At 37.3% G+C, this 20,916-nt stretch overlaps 1 protein-coding gene across 11 annotated transcripts in view; it reads right to left on the bottom strand.

Annotated features, from left to right (window-relative positions):
- CADPS2 (calcium dependent secretion activator 2) overlaps nt 1–20,916 on the bottom strand; it is a 580,156-nt gene that overhangs the window by 122,673 nt on the left and 436,567 nt on the right. For 6 of the 11 annotated variants that reach the window (XM_059885596.1, XM_059885594.1, XM_059885587.1 and 3 more), the window contains 3 exon segments: nt 12,519–12,582; nt 9,375–9,498; nt 7,273–7,293 (listed from right to left, as the gene is read on the bottom strand). In XM_059885596.1, coding sequence (XP_059741579.1) covers nt 7,273–7,293; nt 9,375–9,498; nt 12,519–12,582 — 209 coding nt within the window. 11 annotated transcript variants of the gene reach the window in all.

Below are 20,916 nucleotides of genomic sequence, written 5' to 3' on the forward strand. Positions count from 1 at the left end.
GAACATTGTTCATGATTGACTCAGGTTTTCATTCTTTTATATATGGAATACACTATGACTGTCTCTGAAACTGTCCTTATCTATTGCAATTCACACTTAAAACAGAATAAAATGATAACTGAAAAAAAGATGGATGACACATTGACAAAGAGACTGATGATCAAGGAAAAGTTCTGCTCACTTAGGTCACAAAAGACTTTATGGCATGACAAGTCATTCAGCACTGGCAATATTAACCCCAATATAAAGGACAGAAGCCAAAAGCAGAGGGTAGCATGACAGTGCAGCCAACAGTTGCTCTAGATGGAGCAAAACATACTAATGCTTTCCCAGAACTAAATGAAGGTCAATCAGAAAGGACATTAGAGGAATGCAGACCCAGGACTAATTTTAGAGGAGACAGGGCTAAGTGTCCTGAAATGTCTCCATGATGGACCTAGAGATTGTCATGCTGAGTGAAGGAAGTCAGACAGAGAAAGAGAAATATCCTATGACATCCCTTATATTTAGAATCTAAAAAGAAATGATACAATGAACTTATTTACAAAACAAAAACAGACTCACAGACTTAGGGAACAAACTTATGGTTGCCAGGGGGGAAGAATGGGGAAAAGAGGTAGTTGGGGAATTTGGGATGGAAATGTACACACTGCTATATTCAAAAAGGATAACCAACAAGGACCTACTGTATAGCACAGAGAACTCTGCTCAATGTTGCATGGCAGCCTGAATGGGAGGGGAGTTTGGGGGAGAATGGACATATGTATGTGCATGGCTGAGACCCTTTGCTGTCCTCCTGAAACTATTACAACATTGCTAACTAGCTGTTCAGTTCAGTCGCTCAATTGTGTCCGACTCTTTGCAACCCCATGGACTGGAGCACACCAGTCCTCTCTGTCCATCACCAAATCCCAGAGTTTACTCAAACTCATGTCCATTGAGTTGGTGATGCCATCCAACCATCTCATCCTCTGTCGTCCCCTTCTCCTCCCACCTTCAATCATTCCCAGCATCAGGGTCTTTTCAAATGAATCAGTTCTTCGCTTCAGGTGGCCAAAGTATTGGAGTTTCAGCTTCAGTATTCCAATATAAAATAAAAAGTTGAAAAGAAATGTCTCCATGCTTTGTCAGAACCCTTGTCCTTTGGTAACTAAAGCTGTGGATAAACAGTGGGTGCAGAGGTCCCAGGAGTGTTGAAAGCACTGCCATCATGCTGCCACTGGCATACAGGGGTGCACCTCATGTCTTCATTTGACTTTTCACTTAGTTGGTTAGTGACCTGAGTGTACAGAGAGCTAATGAGCAACTGTACCACACACTTGTACTCTGTCCTAAGCTGACGGAAGATACACACAGAACATTAAAGCTTTGCCTTCACTTGCCTCTTCTAGTCAATAATCCCTGCAACTCCTGCCTGTTATGTTCCCAAACTGGCTTTGGATATATGGAACGAATCTGCCAACATTGTCATCAGTTGGCTAACTGACATGAACGCAAATTTTATATTGCTTATCTTGAGTGCCTAGTGAGTTGGTGCGAGAGAAAAGTTGGGGCAAATAAACATACTAGAAATCCTCATTTATTCCAGATCAGATGTGCAAATAGTCAAAATGAATTTATATTATTTGCATAATACTTAAAAAAGAATATGGTCTTAATACCTTCTGTACATGCATCATATAGAATAAGGTTAATGGTGTGGCAAGGAGTTGTGAAAGACATCAATATATTGACAAGGACATACTGATAAAAATAGTTTAAAATTAACATTTCAATTGTATCATCCTAGCTGATAGAATCAAAGTAATTTATAGCTATCAGAAAACAATTATCTTCTTAGTTAATTTAAATATTTTATTGACTACCTGAAAAATTCGCACAGCTTTTCCTTATATATAGTGCAAAAATGAATTTTAATTTGATCCCTATCTAGATAATCAGTGATACTAAATCAGGGTAGCTCAAAAAAAAAAAAAAAAACTTTATAGATTTATATGATTTTCTCAAATATTTTAAAGAAAATGACAACAGGTCATTCTGTTTTAGAGTCAGAAATTGTATCTATCAATTTGTCCCTAAACCATCATTTGAAATTATCAGATGTAGAAATGGTCACTGAGGTTTTTACTTGCAGGCCAAGATGCCAGAGTCCAAGTCACATTGTCCTAAAAGCTGGACAGAAATTCTTCAATTCTTTAATTTTATTATTTTCAAGGCAAGGACTTTGGGCTTCCCTGGTGGCTCAGATGGTAAAAAGTCTGCCTGCATGCAGGAAACCCAGATTCAATTCCTGGGTCAGGAAGATCCCCAGGAGAAGGAAGTAGCAACCCACTCCAGTATTCTTGCCTGTAGAATTTCATGGGCAGAGAAGACTGGCAGGCTACAGTCGATGGGATTGCAAAGAGTCAGACATGACTGAGAAACTAACAATTGAATTTCCATTTGTTTCTTTTAGTACACAAATTACCTCTTGAAAAGTGTTGTCAGGGTTTATGGGAATGCAAGATTTCAGGTCTATTACTTAGACATTCTAGCCTGAATTCATGGTAACACATAATCCTTCAAAAATTTAAAAATTAAATTTGTAAAGAAACTCAAAAAACTTTGATGATAGTAAACTGTTATGTTATCCTGGAAATAGTAGAAAGAAATTATTCATTAACAAAAAAATTTTCATCAACTCTGCAGTTTATATACTTACTTCTGTACACATGTCCTTAAGTAGAATGTGCGTGCGTCCTAAGTTGCTTCAGTTGTGTCTGACTCTTTGTGACACCATGGACTCCTCCGTCCAGGAGATTCTCTGTCCGTGGGATTCTCCAGGCAAGAATACTGGAGTGGGTTGCCATACCCTCCTCCAGGGGATCTTTCACAACTAGTGATCAAACCTGCATCTCCAGGGGCTCCTGCACTGCAGGCAGATACTTTACTGGTTTCATGTATTTATTATTTACTGCTCCACTTTGACAATGAAGTGCTAAATTAAAATGCCACCCAGATGGCAAACACATCCTAATGACGTAAGGAGAGCTGCAGTGCAACTTCCCCACTCAAAGAAAGCAAGCAGTGCAGCCCTCTGGGAAAGCACGTCTCTCCTGTTCAACTGAGACCTTGAAAATGAGAGCACTAGGGGGTTAGAGCCGGGAACCTGGCAACAAGGGCCCAGACAGATCCTCACTGCACAAAGCCTCTGCGTGTTCATTCCATGCTACCTTCTGTTCAGGGCACCTCCACGTATTGAGATTTACAAGGAGCTTAGGTACCAAACTGATGTAAAACATCTCAGGTCAAGGCAAGCTCTAAGGAGAGGTCTTCCTTCTCTTTTATTGTAAGTCACAAAATGTTATGTAGTTTTTAGGAGAAAGCAGAGATGGTTATTAGACATTTTATAGTTGTTTCTGTCCATTAAAAAAATTTCTCGAATTAAAGAACAAATGGATTCTTCTTTAAAAATAACTAATTTGCATCAATAAGGCATGGGATTAGAAAAACACACACAATTAGAAACCTAGTTTCAGTATCATTTTCAACCTTGGATTATCAATAAAAATGATCCTATTATGCAAAAAGTTAGGGGTAAAATTCAACCAAAGAGGAAACTAGCTGATTTTGCAACAGTGTAAATCTCAAACAACAACAACAAAAAATTGCTTTCTAGAAATTTTAGGTTCTTCAAATGAATTACAAATGTGTTCTCATAAAACTCATATAAGTAATTTCCAAGAAGGAAAGCAGGCATTTAGAGAGGGCTCATCTGTTTTATTTCATCTAATATAAAGTTGTAAAATTCCTTTTTCTCTTCAAATCTGTGCTGCCAATGGAAAATTTGAAGAATTCCCAAGGATGAGAATTATGAGTCAAACACTGAACATCATTCTAAATTATAGAAACAACTACTGAAACAGGTTAGATTACTAGCTGTAATTAATACAATTGCTGTCTATAACTTCTGGCTTGTGTGATCCAAAGCCTCTTCACCACGCCTCCCCCAACCTCCACCCTAATAAAGGGCATGAAATTCTGGTTTAATTTTTCCAATCTTGTTATTTTAAATCACTGGTTCGTTTTTGCTCTATACTGTTAACTATTCAGGGGTTGGTTTGAATGACCTTTTGTAAGCCAGCTTGCTAGTTTACAGATATTCTCTCTACTGTAGAGTCTGATCACTGTGCCATAAACTCAATCATTTATTCAATAAAGTTTATATCGAGTAACAATGCACCAGGCACTTTTTTCAGCACTAGAGATACAGCAGTTTTGAAATACACAAGCCCTGCCCTTGACGGGGAGGGGCTAACATTCTGGGACAATAGCTGGATGAAATAACTCTCTTCTGTGTTAGATCATATGGGTTATAAAGAAAAATAAGGGAGAATCATTCGGGGTTGTAGAGAAGTGGCACATTTTAATTACATTCAACATTTGACACTTTAGAAGTGTCAGGGAAAATAAAGATTTAGTTTCTGGAGTCCTCTTAGCCTTCCACCAGAGACCTGTGCTGTCCAGTTCAGCAGCCACTGGTCACTGTGATATGGATGAGTAGCTACTTCTCATGGAGGTGTGCTGGCAGAGGAAAAGACCCACCGGATTTCAAAAACATCATAGGAAAAAAAGAATGTAAAATATTGTAATAACTGTGTATACTGAATATATTTTTTGTGCGGTAATATTTGGATATATTGGGTTAATAACCTATAATCTTAAAATTAATTTCACTGCTTTTTTAAATACCTCTTAAATACAACTACCAAAGAATTTTAAGTTACAAATACGGCTTTCATTGTATGTCTATGGGCAGCAATGTTCCATTTCATATGTCCATTTTAACCAGGTGCAAAATGGAGAGGAAGGAAGACGCAGGGAAAATATGAAGACAGCTTAATAGGTAGACAGTGGGTTCTAATCTTCCACTTACTGGCTATGTGACCAGAGACCAGCTCGTAGATAATTACCCCTCTGCTTCTGTTTTCTAAAAGGTAATAAAAATAATATTTAAAATAAAAGTAATATTTACTGTAAAGAGAGGTTGTAAAGGATAAATGGATCCATGTAAAGTGCTTAGAATAGTGCCTAGCATGTAACTGTTTCCTCTTATTAAATATTATTTTTGGAAAAAGTGATTGTACAAATAACCCTTGGCTTTTGTGATGCATGTGAGTGGTTTCTCAGAAAATGTCATGACTTTGGATCAGACAGCCCTGGAGGCAGGGAAGCCAGAGGAAGAGCATGGAGGGGGCTATGGTGACTGAGGAACAGGGGTGCAAATCTCAGGTCTGCTGAATTTTAATCGCAGCATGACCTCATGCAAGTTGCTGACTTTTTCTAAAGTCTCAGTTGCCTCATCTGTAAAATATTTATTTTGAAGAGCAGTTTAAGAAACTATTGAAGCAGTACAAATGAAAAACCCCTGGGGCAACAGGCAGGTCAATAGACGACAAAATGATGACAAACCCTGGATGAATTTTATTCTTTGCGTCGTACAAACTAACTAAGGATAATGATTATAATGCTCAAGAGAGTATTATTTCAAAGTTTTATCAAGCTTTTAAGCTCCTCCACATGCAACTGATACTCTCATTTTTACTCACTGTTAAAAGTACCTCCAAGAACATTTACTAAGCAACCCTGTTAACTTGCAACCCAATGCAACTAGAAGAATATAACTACATTTCTTAAAAACCTCTCTTCTATTACTTCAGAACAGTCTTTCATGGAGGGTATCTTTCTCTTCCATTCACTTAAACTACTGAGACTATACCGATTTTTTTTCTCTTTTCTATGCAAGCATTTAATTTTTAAAAAGTCTTTTTCCCAGAGTCTGCAGCCTAGACAGCTGAGAAATGGCAGGGATGTTAAACACAAGTGAAGGGAAGACTGACTTTTATCTGGTGGAAGTGAGTGCACAGGGGACAGCAAGTTTCACAAGTAGGGCAACTACCTCTGCTCCATTCTTACCAAGGCGAACTGTGACCCCGTCTCATTTCACGGGGGCCGAAGCGTAGCCACTGTAGGTTGGGGATCAAGACACCTGACTCTAGTCCCAGCTGGCTGACTTGTATACTCTGTGGCAAATGGGAAAACCACTGACAACCCTGGACTTCTTGTCTGCAAACTATGTAAAAACTATTTTCAACAGAAATGTGGGGGATAAAATGCTCTCAAAGGTTTTGAAAAAGTTTGTTAAAGAGCATGGGACTGTGGCTCTGACAATGGGCTGTCATGAGAAGGGAGGAGAGTCTCATATTCTTTTCCGAATTCATTTTTTTCTAAAGTGCACTTCAGCGATCATTGTAGGTGTGTTCTTTCCCCTTTTCTTCACTCTGAGTGTTTTGTTCCTGACACTTTCTGAGGTCAAATACTGGAAGAGAATTGAAGGTAGGCAAAAACAAAAATGAAATAGTGTCCTGAATGGAAAACTTCAGTTAAAAACAACCCAAGTAAACTTGTCTATAAGTCCGCGTGCAAAATTTGACTAAGATGAGAAAACTAGCATTAGAAAGGTCCATCACTTGTCTCAAGCACCTCTGTTTTCAGGTGGAACTAACTAATGGCCCTTCTGTCTCTCTCCAAGTAGTGAGTATCTACTTTGTGTCATGGGCTGGGTGTAGGAGACAAAACAGTGAACAATTGCAGTAGAGACCTTGCCTGCAAGAATCTGAAGCAGAGATGGATGGGATGAACTCACAATGGCCCCTGTAATTAAATTAATTACAATGGCAAAAAGTGGTATGCACACACACAAAAGTAACAAAACCTTTAAAAAGCCTTAGAGACCTGGAGAAGAACTCTTTCCCAGCAATTTCTTGAGGATGGAGTTTTATAACCTCTGCTATGATGAACAACTTGCAAAGGTAAGAGCAGCTTACTTTTTATTTAACAGCATTATATGTTTTTAATCTCAGGTTATCTTCCGGGAATGATGAAAGGAAGATGGTCCTTTTTTCTAGTTGTAAGAGTCCTTCAAATATTGGCGACAGCTCCAAACAAGATTAGTGTACATGCTTAAAACCTGATGCATAACATTAATACAGCCTAACATGTATTGCTTTGAACTCATATCAAAAAATAGTACTGAACTTCTGCAGAGATAAATGGCCTGTATTTTCCCTACAAAGCATTAGCAATAGCTCCAACAAAAGTCAAAATCTTTTCTGTATCTTATTCAAAGTGATCAAACAAGACCCCTGAAAGGGAAAGAGCTATTCGTCCATATCAAAACATAACACCCCCACGTTAGAAATAACGGCACACGCATGCACAAACATTTATTACCTGTTTCCTTTTCTGCTGGGCCTAAAACATAAGAGAAGAAAATTAAGGAGAAAAGCAAAGTCTGTCCATGTCACTCACTTGCATAACGTAAAAGCAAAGAAATCAGCCCACTTCCAATTTCTAACTTAAAGTTGAGTTTGTTCTTGGTCTCACCCTAAGTATGAAGCAAAACTCTATTTTTGAAGATACAAAAAAAAAGAGGGGAAAGGGAGAAAATGAAAAGCATAAGTTTTCCTTATCTAATAAGCATGCATTTTTTTTTTTTTTGAAAAGAGACTGCTCAGCAGTCCTACCTGACAAGATTTCTAAGATCCCTTTTCTAGAATGTTCTGAGAGGGATGACTCCAGAAAGGAACAGGTGGGAGAATTCCCTGCTCCCACCCCACTGGACCCTATTTTAGGCTGTTCTCTAACACAGACTTGTTTTTGTGTGTGATTCAGAATAACCATTTCTTTCTGATCACATTGTTGATGTGTTTATTTAGCTGATTAATGAAAGAAGCCCACGGTTCTGCATAAATAAAAGCAAGTTTTTCATTTGTCCATATTAAAACGGACTCTACAACTAGAAAATAAATACAGAAATAAAATTAAAAATACATGGCATATTTTTTCAATATTGTTGGATAAGGTAATGGTCAAAAATATTAACTAAAATAGTTAAGACCAATGTTGGATAAGATAATGGTCAAAAATATTAACTAAAATAGTAAAAACCAAAAGGATTCCACAAGTTTTTTTGTACAAGGTTCATAATATTTGGATAAAACAATATTGTGTTTGCTTAGGTTATCCACAAGTTTTTTCTCTTTGCCAAACTTGAAAGTTTTAGTATCTCTATTTATATATATTTTCTTTCAGTCCATGTTCACAAAGCCCAAAATATTCCCAAAACATGAAAATTGTTTGGATGAGTATTGAAAATGTGAAAACCAATCTGTTTCTACTTTCCCCAAATGATCTAATATTCATCGCTTTTGCTTTAACACAACATGATATCATAATTAATGATGTTAAACTGGTAACTAAGGAGGTCTCATGTTGTTACTCTCGTGATATAATATTGGTTGCTATAGTGATGGGATGGCTTTTTTGTTAATCACTCAGGAGGTTGGTTATCACGTGCTCGTTAGAAAGCCTGATCAGGTTTGGAGAGAAAAAAGGATATAACACAGCCAATTATAATCATCTATTTCACCGTCCCAATTTTGATGAATCTATCATAATATCAACTAATAAACTTATAATTCATTAAGTACACTTTTATATTAGAAGTCATTAAAATTTTTTCTAATGGACAATTATTTTTTATTTTTAGAGATAACTATTTAACACCATAAACTTTTTCTTCCCTAAGTTAAAGCTACCTGTATTACACAAGCTAGTTTTATGATAATTAGAGAATCTGAGGTCATTTCTATTGCTTTTAATTATATCAGTCAAAGGACGGTTAGATAAGAGCTGATTGTGTGACTTCTCCACAAATTTCAATCTATGTATTTCTAAGCATCTTAAACCTTAATGAAGAAAATGAATAATTATCCTTAATGAATAAAACCTGAAGAAAGAGAAAAAATGCACAATCCTCTCAAGAGATCTAATCTTTCAAATGCATCAGTATATTGTAAGCAATTAAAAGTTGCAAGAACATTCTATCAGTTTGTTTCAGCCCTCACCATAATCAACAAGTCTCCTCTTTTCTCTGAGATGCTGCAGAAGCGAAAATGAAATTATGTAACACTACACTGTTACAGACCAAGAATGAATACACTGCCCATCCTTTAAATGTTAGACATACTCACTGTAATGTCAAAAAATACAACCCATGAAAACACGTTTTGGTTTCTTCAAAACTCAAAATAAGAACAAAGGACAACTTAAGCACGAATCCCGGGTCTTTCATTCAAGCAGAGTCCCAGGAGGCATATTAAAGCAATGAATAGGAAAAAGCTCTTCAGTTCACCAGCTGAGATTTTAATGAGACATTTCCCTTTGCCATGGCACAGGTTTGTTCAGGGAAGGAAAGGACTTCTCACAGAAAATGCAGTTAATAGGCATTGTTGGCTCTCACGGCCACTTCAGCAATTGCTCACTGCACTGACCTTCTATTTTGGCGTATTCTGTGAGTCTCGTGTAATTGATCAAGGCAGCTTTCTCAAGACATTTTCTGACCACTTTTTTCACCTCTTCTGCTGGTATGGGAGTGGCAATATCTTTCATTAAAACCTAGAGAGAAAAAGAGAAAGACAGAGACTGTATAGAATATGAAAAGCAAGTACACAAATTGTCCTAAACGTTATTAGTAGGAAGGGGTCCTAGGTAACCTCGGGGGAGGCAATGAGTAGGCACTTTACAACTGCGCAGTAACCTCTGAGTCTTGGCTCCTCCTGTCTAAGCCTCATGTAAGAACATCAAAAACTCCCATAGGCCAAGCAACCATTCAGTGTGACTGTCACTCTTCCTCCAGGGAAACACAAAGCCACTAGAGCAGCTGTTTCAGATGAGGGTTACGGTCCTTGGGACGAAACTTTTGTCCTTGTGCAAAGTTTACCTTGTACATCCTTGATTTAAAATCCTTAAATATTTGGAGCAATATACATGAAAACACAAATTCCATTAAAATAAGCATTATTTACAGACTCTACAAAAATCAAGATCTCTACTCTTACTAATTTTACTTTATTTTGATCTGCTGGAGGCTGGGGGAGGGGAAGGGGGGACTTCTTTGTCTTAGTGAAATGAAAGGACTATTAAATGTCAAAACAAAAGGAAGCTTTCTGAAATTTAAAAAAAAAACAATAAAAAACTGATTACTTTCCTAAATTATTATTATGGGTTCCTAAATTATACTTTTAGATTTTCCATTTACAAGTATTACTGTTGGCAAATGGAAAATGCAGTTATATACAGAATTCAAAATATAACTCAGTTAAGTACTTTTATAATGACTCCTTGACAGTTTTCCTTAAAACTTTCCTAGTGATAAAAAAACTGCTTACAGTAAGTTTTAATTATACAATTAGTCAAACTCTATCTTCCCTATAAGTAATGTGATTTTTCTTGCTTTGCTTCCATTCAAATTCTACAAGATACAGGTATAGCAAAATCTTAACATAAAGAAGACAATACTTTTGTAAATGTTCTTATTACTCTATCAGTTTTTCACTTTGAAAAAAATATTAAAAGAACATGAAGACATCCATTTCATGCTTCATTATATCATTCTATTTTGACCAGCCTCGGCACTAAGGATTTTCTAATCTCAAATTCATTCAATTATTCTAGCACTGGTGACCCTTGACAATACGTTTTCATCTTGTCAGGCAAGGTTTCCTTCTTAAAACAGCAAATTTTATCACTTAAAACTTCCCTTTCCTATCAAATTAAAATTTCTTCATATTCTCATATTAAAGATCTTTAACACACTGACATATATTCGGCACTTTAACTAGAACTGCACATTAGACTCTTTATTACCACACAGAAAAAAATCCTTCTGCCTACAGTTAAAGCATTAACAGGCACTATTCTTTTTAGTGTGATTACTACTAAAATTTAAGATTAGACTTTACTATTAGACTTTCCCCATGGTGCCAAGCTTTCAAATAACAGTAACAGCTTTAAAATGTTAAAATCAGGCAGTATTTCATAGTATCTAGAAGCTGGATGCTGTCTGAGGTGTGTGTGGGGAAACTGAATCTCCTTTCCTGGAGAAGTACAGAGAAAGGACTGGCAAGTGCAAAAGGGAGGCATAGCATATGTTTCATGCTTCCTCCCCATGTTTATTCAAGGCATTGTAAGTATCAACAATTCACACACATATTTTATTTTTCTAAGATGTCAGTAAGTACAGACATGAAAATGAAGAAATAGCCCTTACCATTTCCTCAATTCAGTAAGAGACATGATCAGTTACTATAATTGAAATAAAGGTCACTGTTCATTCTGCCACCTGTCAGTGTAGGGCATGAGGGCATCTCTGCTATTACTAACTCTTCCCTGCTGGGGGAAGGACAGTAGCTCTGCCATGGAAACCAGCACATAGCCAGGCTGCGCTGGGTACCCAGGATGGGATGCCGTTCTAAAAACCAAAGCTGCCTTTAAAGACTTTTGTCTCATCAACAATACCTTAATGCATAGGATGAAATAAAAACTATGAAAAGTCTGAGTTACATGCAACTTTTAATATTATAAACATTCTAGTAAAATAATTATGACAATAATATTCACAGTGATCAAGGATAAGACAGAGATAGATAGATAGAAGCACTGATCTGTATTCCAAAGATCTCACTTCAGTCATCAGTTCTAGCTCTCCTCTCCTAAACCCTTAAATCACTGAACACTGTCTCCCCTTTTTGCTTTTTCAGAGAGGTGCGAATAAATAATGCATTACCTGGAATTCCTTGAGCAGAAAAATCAGTAAGAACAAGTGCTCTGAAGTCAACAAATCAAGACTAGAATAATCAAATCATGAGACAGAGATGATCGCTAGATATACTTTTTAATATGGATAAGGAATAAAACTTGTCCACATTACTCAACTGCTAGTTTCCAACTAGCATGTGAATAGTTTTATAGATAGATGAAATGATATTTCCCTTTCTCACCTAATCTACCACAAAAAAAAAGCAGTGGAGAATATACTTCCATTAATAAATGATTTTTAACATGGACATAAAGCCTTATTTGCTGTTTACTTTTCATATATAATTTCATGACTTCTATGATCATCAATTTCTGTCATTTGTGAATTCACTCAAAGTAACACATAAACTGAATTGAAATAAATTTTGAGACAAATTGAGAATGAAAGAAATGATATGTGTGTGAATATTAAATGCTGAGAACTCTTACAGATATGAGGAATATGACAGGTAGGAGTACAAATAAGGGGGGATAATATAAGACAACTGTGAAGTCTGAGAAACAGATGATTATATTAAACTGAAATAAAAAATGACTATATTTCCTGAGCGGGGGCGGGGAAGAGGTGGGAAAAATGGATATTACCAAAAGGATGCTATAAACTCAGGATGGCAGTGGTGTAGGCTTCAGAAAGGTTTTGGAGAAGAAAAGGAGGATATAGAAGAATTTGAATGTAGTAAGAAAAAGTGATAAACTGATAAAACGCAACAAACCTAGAAGATATCACACTCCTAAGGAATGGGGCCCGCGGCCTAGTTCAGGAACTATACAGCCATTGAGAAGGCAAATAGTACTTACAGAGTCATGTTCAAACATACCCTTTCAAGTAATGAAAGTGTAGCTTTCAGCGCACCCTCAGGTCGTCCAAAGGGAAAACAGTATCTTTTAAAAAAGGAGGAACAAGAGAGTCAAACATGTAATATCCAAAAATGCTTAATAATGCCCTTTTCGATTACTTGGCATTATTGGACAACAGTAAAACACGGTTAAAAGGGCACTGACCCATGCAGGAAATTTTTAACTGCTGAAATTTATATAGTCCCATGATTTAAATGTCTTAAAACGGTAAAGGTATAAACTGTGATGAAAAAGATTCTCAAGTTTCGGTGATACAGGTACATTGAAAAATATGGTAATCAAAGCGGAATCCCTAAGGTCCTATAAAGGAAACTTAAAATGCATTTCCTTCTAATTTCTTGTTTAAGTTCTGTTATTCAAACTCTGTGATAAAATAAAATGATTTCCCCCACTTCCTCGTGTATTTATGTGTGATTTTAAGATGGAAACCCACACCACATATCTAACTTCTGTGGGAAGCAAGGTCCCAGCTCCCCACCTTTCCTCGTATTTACCAGTCTTCGCTGGTGTCACTGCATCGTCCCCCCACCCCACCCCTCCCGCCTTCTGCAGCTCTTTTGCCAGAAGTCATTTATCCAAAGTATTTCTAGTCCCATGTAATCCTCATACACATGGATAACTGGAGGGCAGGCCACGTGGATATTCTGAAATGAGGGTCGGAGCTGGGAGGGTGCGTGGGCTCCTCATAAGTCAGCTGCCACATGGTAGGGTCAGGTTTACTGCTTTTTACAAGGGGTCCCTCTTAGGGTCACTTTCCACTTAGAGAGCACAGAATGTCAGCCATTTCATCCTGCAGGAGCGCCTCCTTTCTTGATCTCTTCCACTCATCCACCCACCCTCGCGCCCCTCCCCACTGCCCCGCCTCAAGATCAAGTGCTTGAGGCAGCTGGGCTATTGTGGCACCATTTTGCTCTGACTTAGACACCTTCAAACTAATAACTTGGAAAGTTTACCCATTTCCATGTCTTTTGCCATTCATTACCCAAGGGCTCAGTAGACATATTTTCTAAGGCATAAGTATCATAGGGAATGATTTTTCACACTGTAATTTGAAGAGGTTTCCCTCCAAAGCACACATAGTTTAAACTCAAGTTCTTTTACTGGACCCAAATTTTACACGGAAAGACTGATTCCTCACAAAGCAGTAGTTGAATTTATATTCAGATTAGGTTTTAGTTTTGTGAAACTTTCATTGGTGTCAGATAAGTGCAAATGAGTGTCATATAAATCTAGCCACTCACATTTCTCTTTAGAATACTGTGCATCATTTCATTTACTGTTAAAATTTTCCTTCATTTAATCTTGCCTCTCTGCATCCTCTTAACCCTTTGCCCCACCCATACATAAAAAATATCACCAATTTATTTTGATAGAGTTCCCTGCCCCCCACTCCCACCCCACTGGTGCTTTTCTTGTGAGTATTAGCAAACTAGGAAAGTAGCTTTAGTCATTTTGTATACCATAAACCTTAATCCATGTTTAAATAAAACACAAATTGGGTTCTTGTAGTCCCCTCCTCCTGCTTAAAATCTTTTCAGTATATTTGCATAATCCACCCATTGTCTTTCCTATTGTTTATTTCCATTAACCTGTGGGTGACACATTTTATGAATGGAATGTTACTGATCCGAAGATTACATTTAGCATTTCAGGGCTCTGAGGTCCCACTGGGTATGTTCTGAATTAGCATTAGCTGCCCATGATGTGTAAATAATTTAACACATTTACAGAGTACAAGTAATCCTGAATCAATAAAATACAGAAAATAACTATACAGAAGCTTAATTAATCCTCAGAAAACAAGTTTGAAAAGAAGGGAATCATTTTGTTCTGCTTTTCAGGATAAATATTTTGGGTTTTTACCACTTTGATAGCTCTCTAATAGCTAAGCAAAGTGAAAAACACTCAATTATCAAATAAAATTCAACCAAGTTTAATACTTAATCTGAATAAATTAAAGTCACCCTGATTTTCACTTTAGTCAATTAATTACACAGATAAATGAGCCTGCATAGATCTGCCCAATGATTAAACTATTTCTTTTCTTTGAATTTTAAATTAAAAATTTAAATACAGTATCTATTTTTATAAAAGTTACATATGCACATAGCCTAAAAGGAAACTTCTTCTAAGGGGATTTTTATGAAAAACCTGTCTGTTTTTGTCAGTTCCATCCCACTTTTCAAGTAATTTCTCTAGGAAAACATGTTCTAAACTTTTAGCTGATTCTTTTGGTATTTAAATGTCATATCCCTGACCTACATGAAAACATTTCAAATTTTTAATTTTCCAGTTTTAGATATTATCCTACTAACTTTCCACAATGAGAGAGAAGTACTTAACTTAAAAAAATAGATTTTAGAGGTATAAGTGATATAGAATGAACTACACATATTTATAAAGTATTCAATTTGATAAATTTTGACAATATGTATGCATGGCATACATGTGTGAACCCATCATGACAACAAATGCAATATTCATATTCATGACCCCCAACGTTTCCTTCCAACACCTGGGGCCCAGGCAACTGCTCATTTACTGTCATTTAGTTTATATTTTCTGTAATTCCACGTTAAGAAAAATCATACAGTATGAACTTTTTAGGTCTGATTTCTCTCAGCTGTTTTGATATCCTTTCATGCTATTGCAATGCATCAACATTTCATTCCTTTTCATTTCTCAGAAGTAATCTAATACTTTTTTTTATCCATTCTTTGTTGATGGTCACCTGACTTGTTTCCATATTTGGCTATTATGAAAATGCTGGTATAAATATTCATATCAAAGTCTTTCTGTGGGTATATGCCATCACTTCTCTTGGGGAAGTACCTAAAAGTGGAATAGCTGGGTCATACCTTAGGTGTTTCATTTTTTAAAAATCATAAACTATCTTACAAAGTGAGTTGTATCATTTTATACTTCTGTCAATCAGTGTGGCTTTAGGTTATAGTTCCCTAAAGAGTAATGATGTTGAGCATATTTTTATGCCTTTTCACCATCATACATCTTCAATGAAGTATCTGTCAAAACAACCTTCTATTGGGTTGTTGTATTTCTTATTGTTTTAAGAGTTATTTATGGGGAGTTCCCTGGTGACCGAGGAGTCTAGGCCTTTACTGCTGTGGCCTAGGTTCAATCCCTGGTCAGAGAACTGAAATTCTGCAAGTCATGTGGTGCAGCTTAAAAAAAAAAAGTGTTATATATTATTGATAGAAGTCTTTTGAGGAATATGTATTGTATAAATATTTTCTCCCATTCTGAGATTCCCTTACAGCATCTTTGGAAGATCAAAAGTTCTTAATGTTGATAAAATTCAAGGTAACATCTTTCCATTTATGAATCATTATTTCGGTCTTTCATTTAAGCATCTGTGCTTGGTCCAGTGACACAGATTTTGTTTTCTATGTCTATCCATCTTGAATTAAATTTTGGACCAAGTGTGAGCTATAGATCCAGGTTATTATTTTACATTGGGATATCCAATAGTCAGTTTCATGTGTTGAATAAAGTATACTTTGCAAATTATTTATACATTTGTTGAAAATCAACCGACCATATGTATGTGAGTCTATTACTGGACTCTACACCACATTAATTATTGATTTTTGAGTACACAGTCTTGCCTTGCTTTTGAACAAAGGTGGAAAACATTCTCCTTTTCTACCATTAAGTATGATGTTAGTTGTAGGTTTCCCATGATGCCTTTAACAGCTTAAACATAGGGCATGCGGTAACAATAATTATTTTAATACTGTTGTTCACTAATTCTATCTTCAGTGTCAGTTTCACTTTTGCTTGTATTTATTCTCTTAATTGGTTGTATTTTACTATTTCTTTGTATGCTGAGAATGTTAGACTGGATGTTAGACACTGTTGCTTTACCATATTGGTGGCTGAAAACTTTTGTATTCCTTTAAATATTCTTGAATTTTGTTCTGGAAGGCAGTTAAATTACTTGAAAATAGTTTTATTATATGAATCTTGGTTTTAAACCTCCTTAGGAAAGACCATGACAGTGTTTATTCCAGGGCTAATTTTTTTTCCCACTACTGAGGCAAAATCGTCTGTATTCTACCTGATGCTCATGATTTAGGCTTCTATTTTAGATACTAAAAACTGAAACTAGCCCTAGCTCTGTGTAAAGAAATCCCTTATAATCCTTTCCATAATTCTTTGTCCAACTTCGAACAGTTTCTTCACAGTGATGCACAGATCACTACTTAGCTGAAGACTCCAGGGGGGCCCTCAGCAAATAGTTGCAAGTCTGTCTACTCTCTTCCTTTAGAGCTTTGAGTTGAAAACTCTGGCTGCCTTACACTTCCTGGACTCTCAGCTCTGTCTTCTCAAGTCAGGGTGTCCCTGGGATCTGCCCAGATTCCTCCTTCCTGGATCATAATCTAGAAACACTGACTTGGTAGTGAAAGTCTCTTGGTCGTGTTCTACTCTTTGTGACCCCATGGACTACACAGTCCATGGAATTCTCCAGGCCAGAATACTAGAGTGGGTTCAGTTCAGTTCAGTTGCTCAGTGGTGTCCGACTCTTTGCAACCCCATGAACTGCAGCACTCCAGGCCTCCCTGTCCATCACCAACTCCTGGAGTCCACCCAAACCCATGTCCATTGAGTCAGTGATGCCATCCAACCACTGCATCCTCTGTCGTCCCCTTCTCCTCCTGCCCTCAATCTTTCCCAGCGTCAAGGTCTTTTCCAATGAGTCAGCTCTTCTTATCAGGTGGCCAAACTTTTCGAGTTTCAGCTTCAACATCGGTCCTTCCAATGAACACCCAGGACTGATCTCCTTTAGGATGGACTGGTTGGATCTCCTCATAGTCCAAGGGACTCTCAAGAGTCTTCTCCAACACCACAGTTCAAAAGCATCAATTCTTCTGCACTCAGCTTTCTTTATAGTGCAACTCTCACATCCATACATGACCACTAAGGTAGGTAGCCTCTCCCTTTTCCAGGGGATCTTTTCAACCCAGGGATCAAACCCAGGTCTCCCACATTGCAGGTGGATTCTTTACCAGCTGAGCCACCAGGGATGCCCAGGTGAAAGTGAAAGTCGCTCAGTCATGTCTGACTCTTTTTGATCCAGGCCAGAATACTGGAGTGGGTAGCCTTCCCCTTCTCCAGGGGATCTTCCCAACGCAGGGATTGAACCCAGGTCTCCCGCATTGCAGGTGGATTCTTCACCAGCTGAGTCACAAGGGAAGTCCATGTAGCTAGGGCAATTAAGGGGCCTCTTCATTGTCTCCCATCTCTTAGGAATCATTGTTATTCATTGTCTTATATTTACTAGCTTGAAAAGCATTTTTTCCCCCACATATTTTGTCTTTAAAAAAGTTTCAGGTGGAAGGTAAATATCATCCCATTATTCCATCTTGGATGTAAAGTTGCTTTTTTTAAAGACTACTTTGTACCATCCTAAACATAATTTCGGTTCCTCCTACCCTTCTGGTGCAGTTACATCATTTCTGTGGGTTAGATCTAAATTCACTATCTATGTTAATTACATAAATGTCCTAGATAACTGAGATGTATTTAATATGATTACTTTCTATGTGCCACTATTTTGTTTATAATTAATACTTTGCTAAATTTGTCTCTTTTAATTTTGTTTTTATATACTTAGTCTAATACAACTTCTCTCGTCATGTTAAAATATCTCCATGGTCTGTCACTTTGACCTACTTGAAGAATCTTCTGACCTGCTCTGGTCAGAACTATTTTCTTTCTAGGCCCAACTCCACTTTGGGAGCCTCTACCTAGCTACCACTATGAAGATTCCTTCCTCTCTCACATTGATTTCGTGTTGCAGGCATCTTAATTCTCCCTCTTTGTCTTCTCCTTTATCTTGGTAAATTTCATTCTCCAGAAAGGGAATATGGGAAGCACATGTTTTCAAAGTATCATTATTTTATGATATCCTGAAAATATCATTATCCTACCACTACCCTTAATGGCTTCCCTGGTGGCTCAGACAGTAAAACTTCTGCCTACAATGCGGGAGATCCGGGTTTGATCCCTGGGTGGGGAAGATCCCCTGGAGAAGGAAATGGCAACCCACTCCAGTGTTCTTGCCTGGAAAATCCGATGGACGAAGGAGCCTGGTAGGCTACAGTCCATGGGGTGGCAAAGAGTTGAACATGACTGAGCAACTTCACTTTCTTTTTTTCTTTCTACCCTTAATGGAGACATTTACTAGTATAGAATTTTAGGCTGGAAATAATTTTTTTCTCAAAATTGTGAAGTCACTGATGAATTGCTTTCTGAATATCAGTACTGCTCCTCCCATCAAAATGAAAGATAAAGAAAAGGATCATTTAAAAAAATCTGTTCACTGCTTGGCACATGGTAGGCTTTAATAAGTTACTGTATGTGTCAATGTAATTTTTTAAGTTATCATATAAGATGTTAATTTTAGGTGAACCTGGGAGATGCATATACAGGAACTTTCTGTGCTCTCTTTGCAATATTTCTATAAATATAATTTCAAAATAAAATATGAAATAAATGTACAAAACAAACAAAAAACTGTTGTAGAAGAAATCAGTGTTGAGGAGTAATTTTGATTCTTGATTTTTTTGTGCTTTGGGATCCCCACTTTTATGTCCAAGATTGTGAAAATTCCTAAGAACATACTCTAATGAGTGTCTATTTTAATTCATTGTGCTCGGTACTCAATGAACTCTTTTAACCTGAAAACTTATGCCTCTTAATTCTGGAAAATTGTTTTGAATAACTTTACTGATAATTTCCTACCTTCAGCCTTAACTGTTTCTGGAATTCCTATTATTTATGATGATGAAATCATGGGAGAAATATTAATAACCTCAGATATGCAGATGATACCACCGTTATGGCAGAAAGTGAAGAACTAAAGAGCCTCTTGATGAAAGTGAAAGAGGAGAGTGAAAAATTTGGCTTAAAGCTCAACATTCAGAAAACTAAGATCATGGCATCCGGTCCCATCACTTCATGGCAAACAGATGGGGAAACAGTGGCTGACTTTATTTTTCTGGGCTCCAAAATCACTGCAGATGGTGACTGCAGCCATGAAATTAAAAGACGTTTACTCCTTGGAAGAAAAGTTATAACCAAACTACACAGCATATTAAAAAACAGAGACATTACTTTGTCAACAAAGATCCGCTTAGTCAGGCTATGGTTTTTCCAATGGTCATGTATGGATGTGAGAGTTGCACTAAAAAGAAAGCGGAGTACCGAAGAACTGATGCTTTTGAACTGTGGTGTTGGAGAAGACTCTTGAGAATCCCTTGGACTATGAGGAGATCCAACCAGTCCATCCTAAAGGAGATCAGTCCTGGGTGTTCATTGGAAGGACCGATGTTGAAGCTGAAACTCGAAAAGTTTGGCCACCTGATAAGAAGAGCTGACTCATTGGAAAAGACCTTGACGCTGGGAAAGATTGAGGGCAGGAGGAGAAGGGGACCACAGAGGATGAAGTGGTTGGATGGCATCACTGACTCAATGGACATGGGTTTGGGTGGACTCCAGGAGTTGGTGATGGACAGGGAGGCCTGGAGTGCTGCAGTTCATGGGGTTGCAAAGAGTCGGACACCACTGAGCAACTGAACTGAACTGAATGATAATGAAATGCCTAAGCAGATGCTTCATTTTTCCTGTCTTTGTAGAGCTGTCCCTCAGTATCTGTGGGGGATTGATTCCAGGACCCCCATGGATGTTAAAATCCACAGATACTCAATTCCTTTATATAAAATGGTGCAGTACAATCGGCCCTGTATACATGCAGATTCAGCTAATCCAAATCGATCCAGCCAGGGATGTGAAACCTGAGGACAGGAAGGGCCAACTCTTTTCCTATTTTCCTATCCTTCTCACTCTCCTACTTTTTGGAAGGTTTCATTAACTTAATTTCTCAATAGCGTGTACGTATTGTTTGTGCCATCTGCATCAATTTCTAACAGCTCTTATTTTTCCCTAAGATTTTTTTTAAATCTTGTTTTTGTTTCATAAACACTCTATCTTCTCAAATCTCTCCAAATGTATAAATAATAGATTCCCACCACCTCCTCCACCATTTTTTCCCCCATATAGTCTGTTTTTTTCCCAAGTTGCTGTTTTGTATTACTTGTTTGGGCTTTGAGTCCTACAGTAAATGTTACCTTGGCTGTCTGATCATTTTCAAAACTGCATTATTAAATAACTGAACAGAAGCTATACACACCTAGGTGGGTATGTGTAGACTATGGTCTTTGCTGACAGGGACTAGAGCTGAGCTGTTTTGTGGGAGTCTTTATTTTTCACAGCTTTAGGTCTTTTCTCTCGGGCTAGTCAGAGTCCCAGGGGAAGACACTTAGAATATGTATGGAA

Source organism: Bos taurus, chromosome 4, assembly GCF_002263795.3.
Source record: "Bos taurus isolate L1 Dominette 01449 registration number 42190680 breed Hereford chromosome 4, ARS-UCD2.0, whole genome shotgun sequence".
Lineage (NCBI taxonomy): Eukaryota > Metazoa > Chordata > Mammalia > Artiodactyla > Bovidae > Bos > Bos taurus.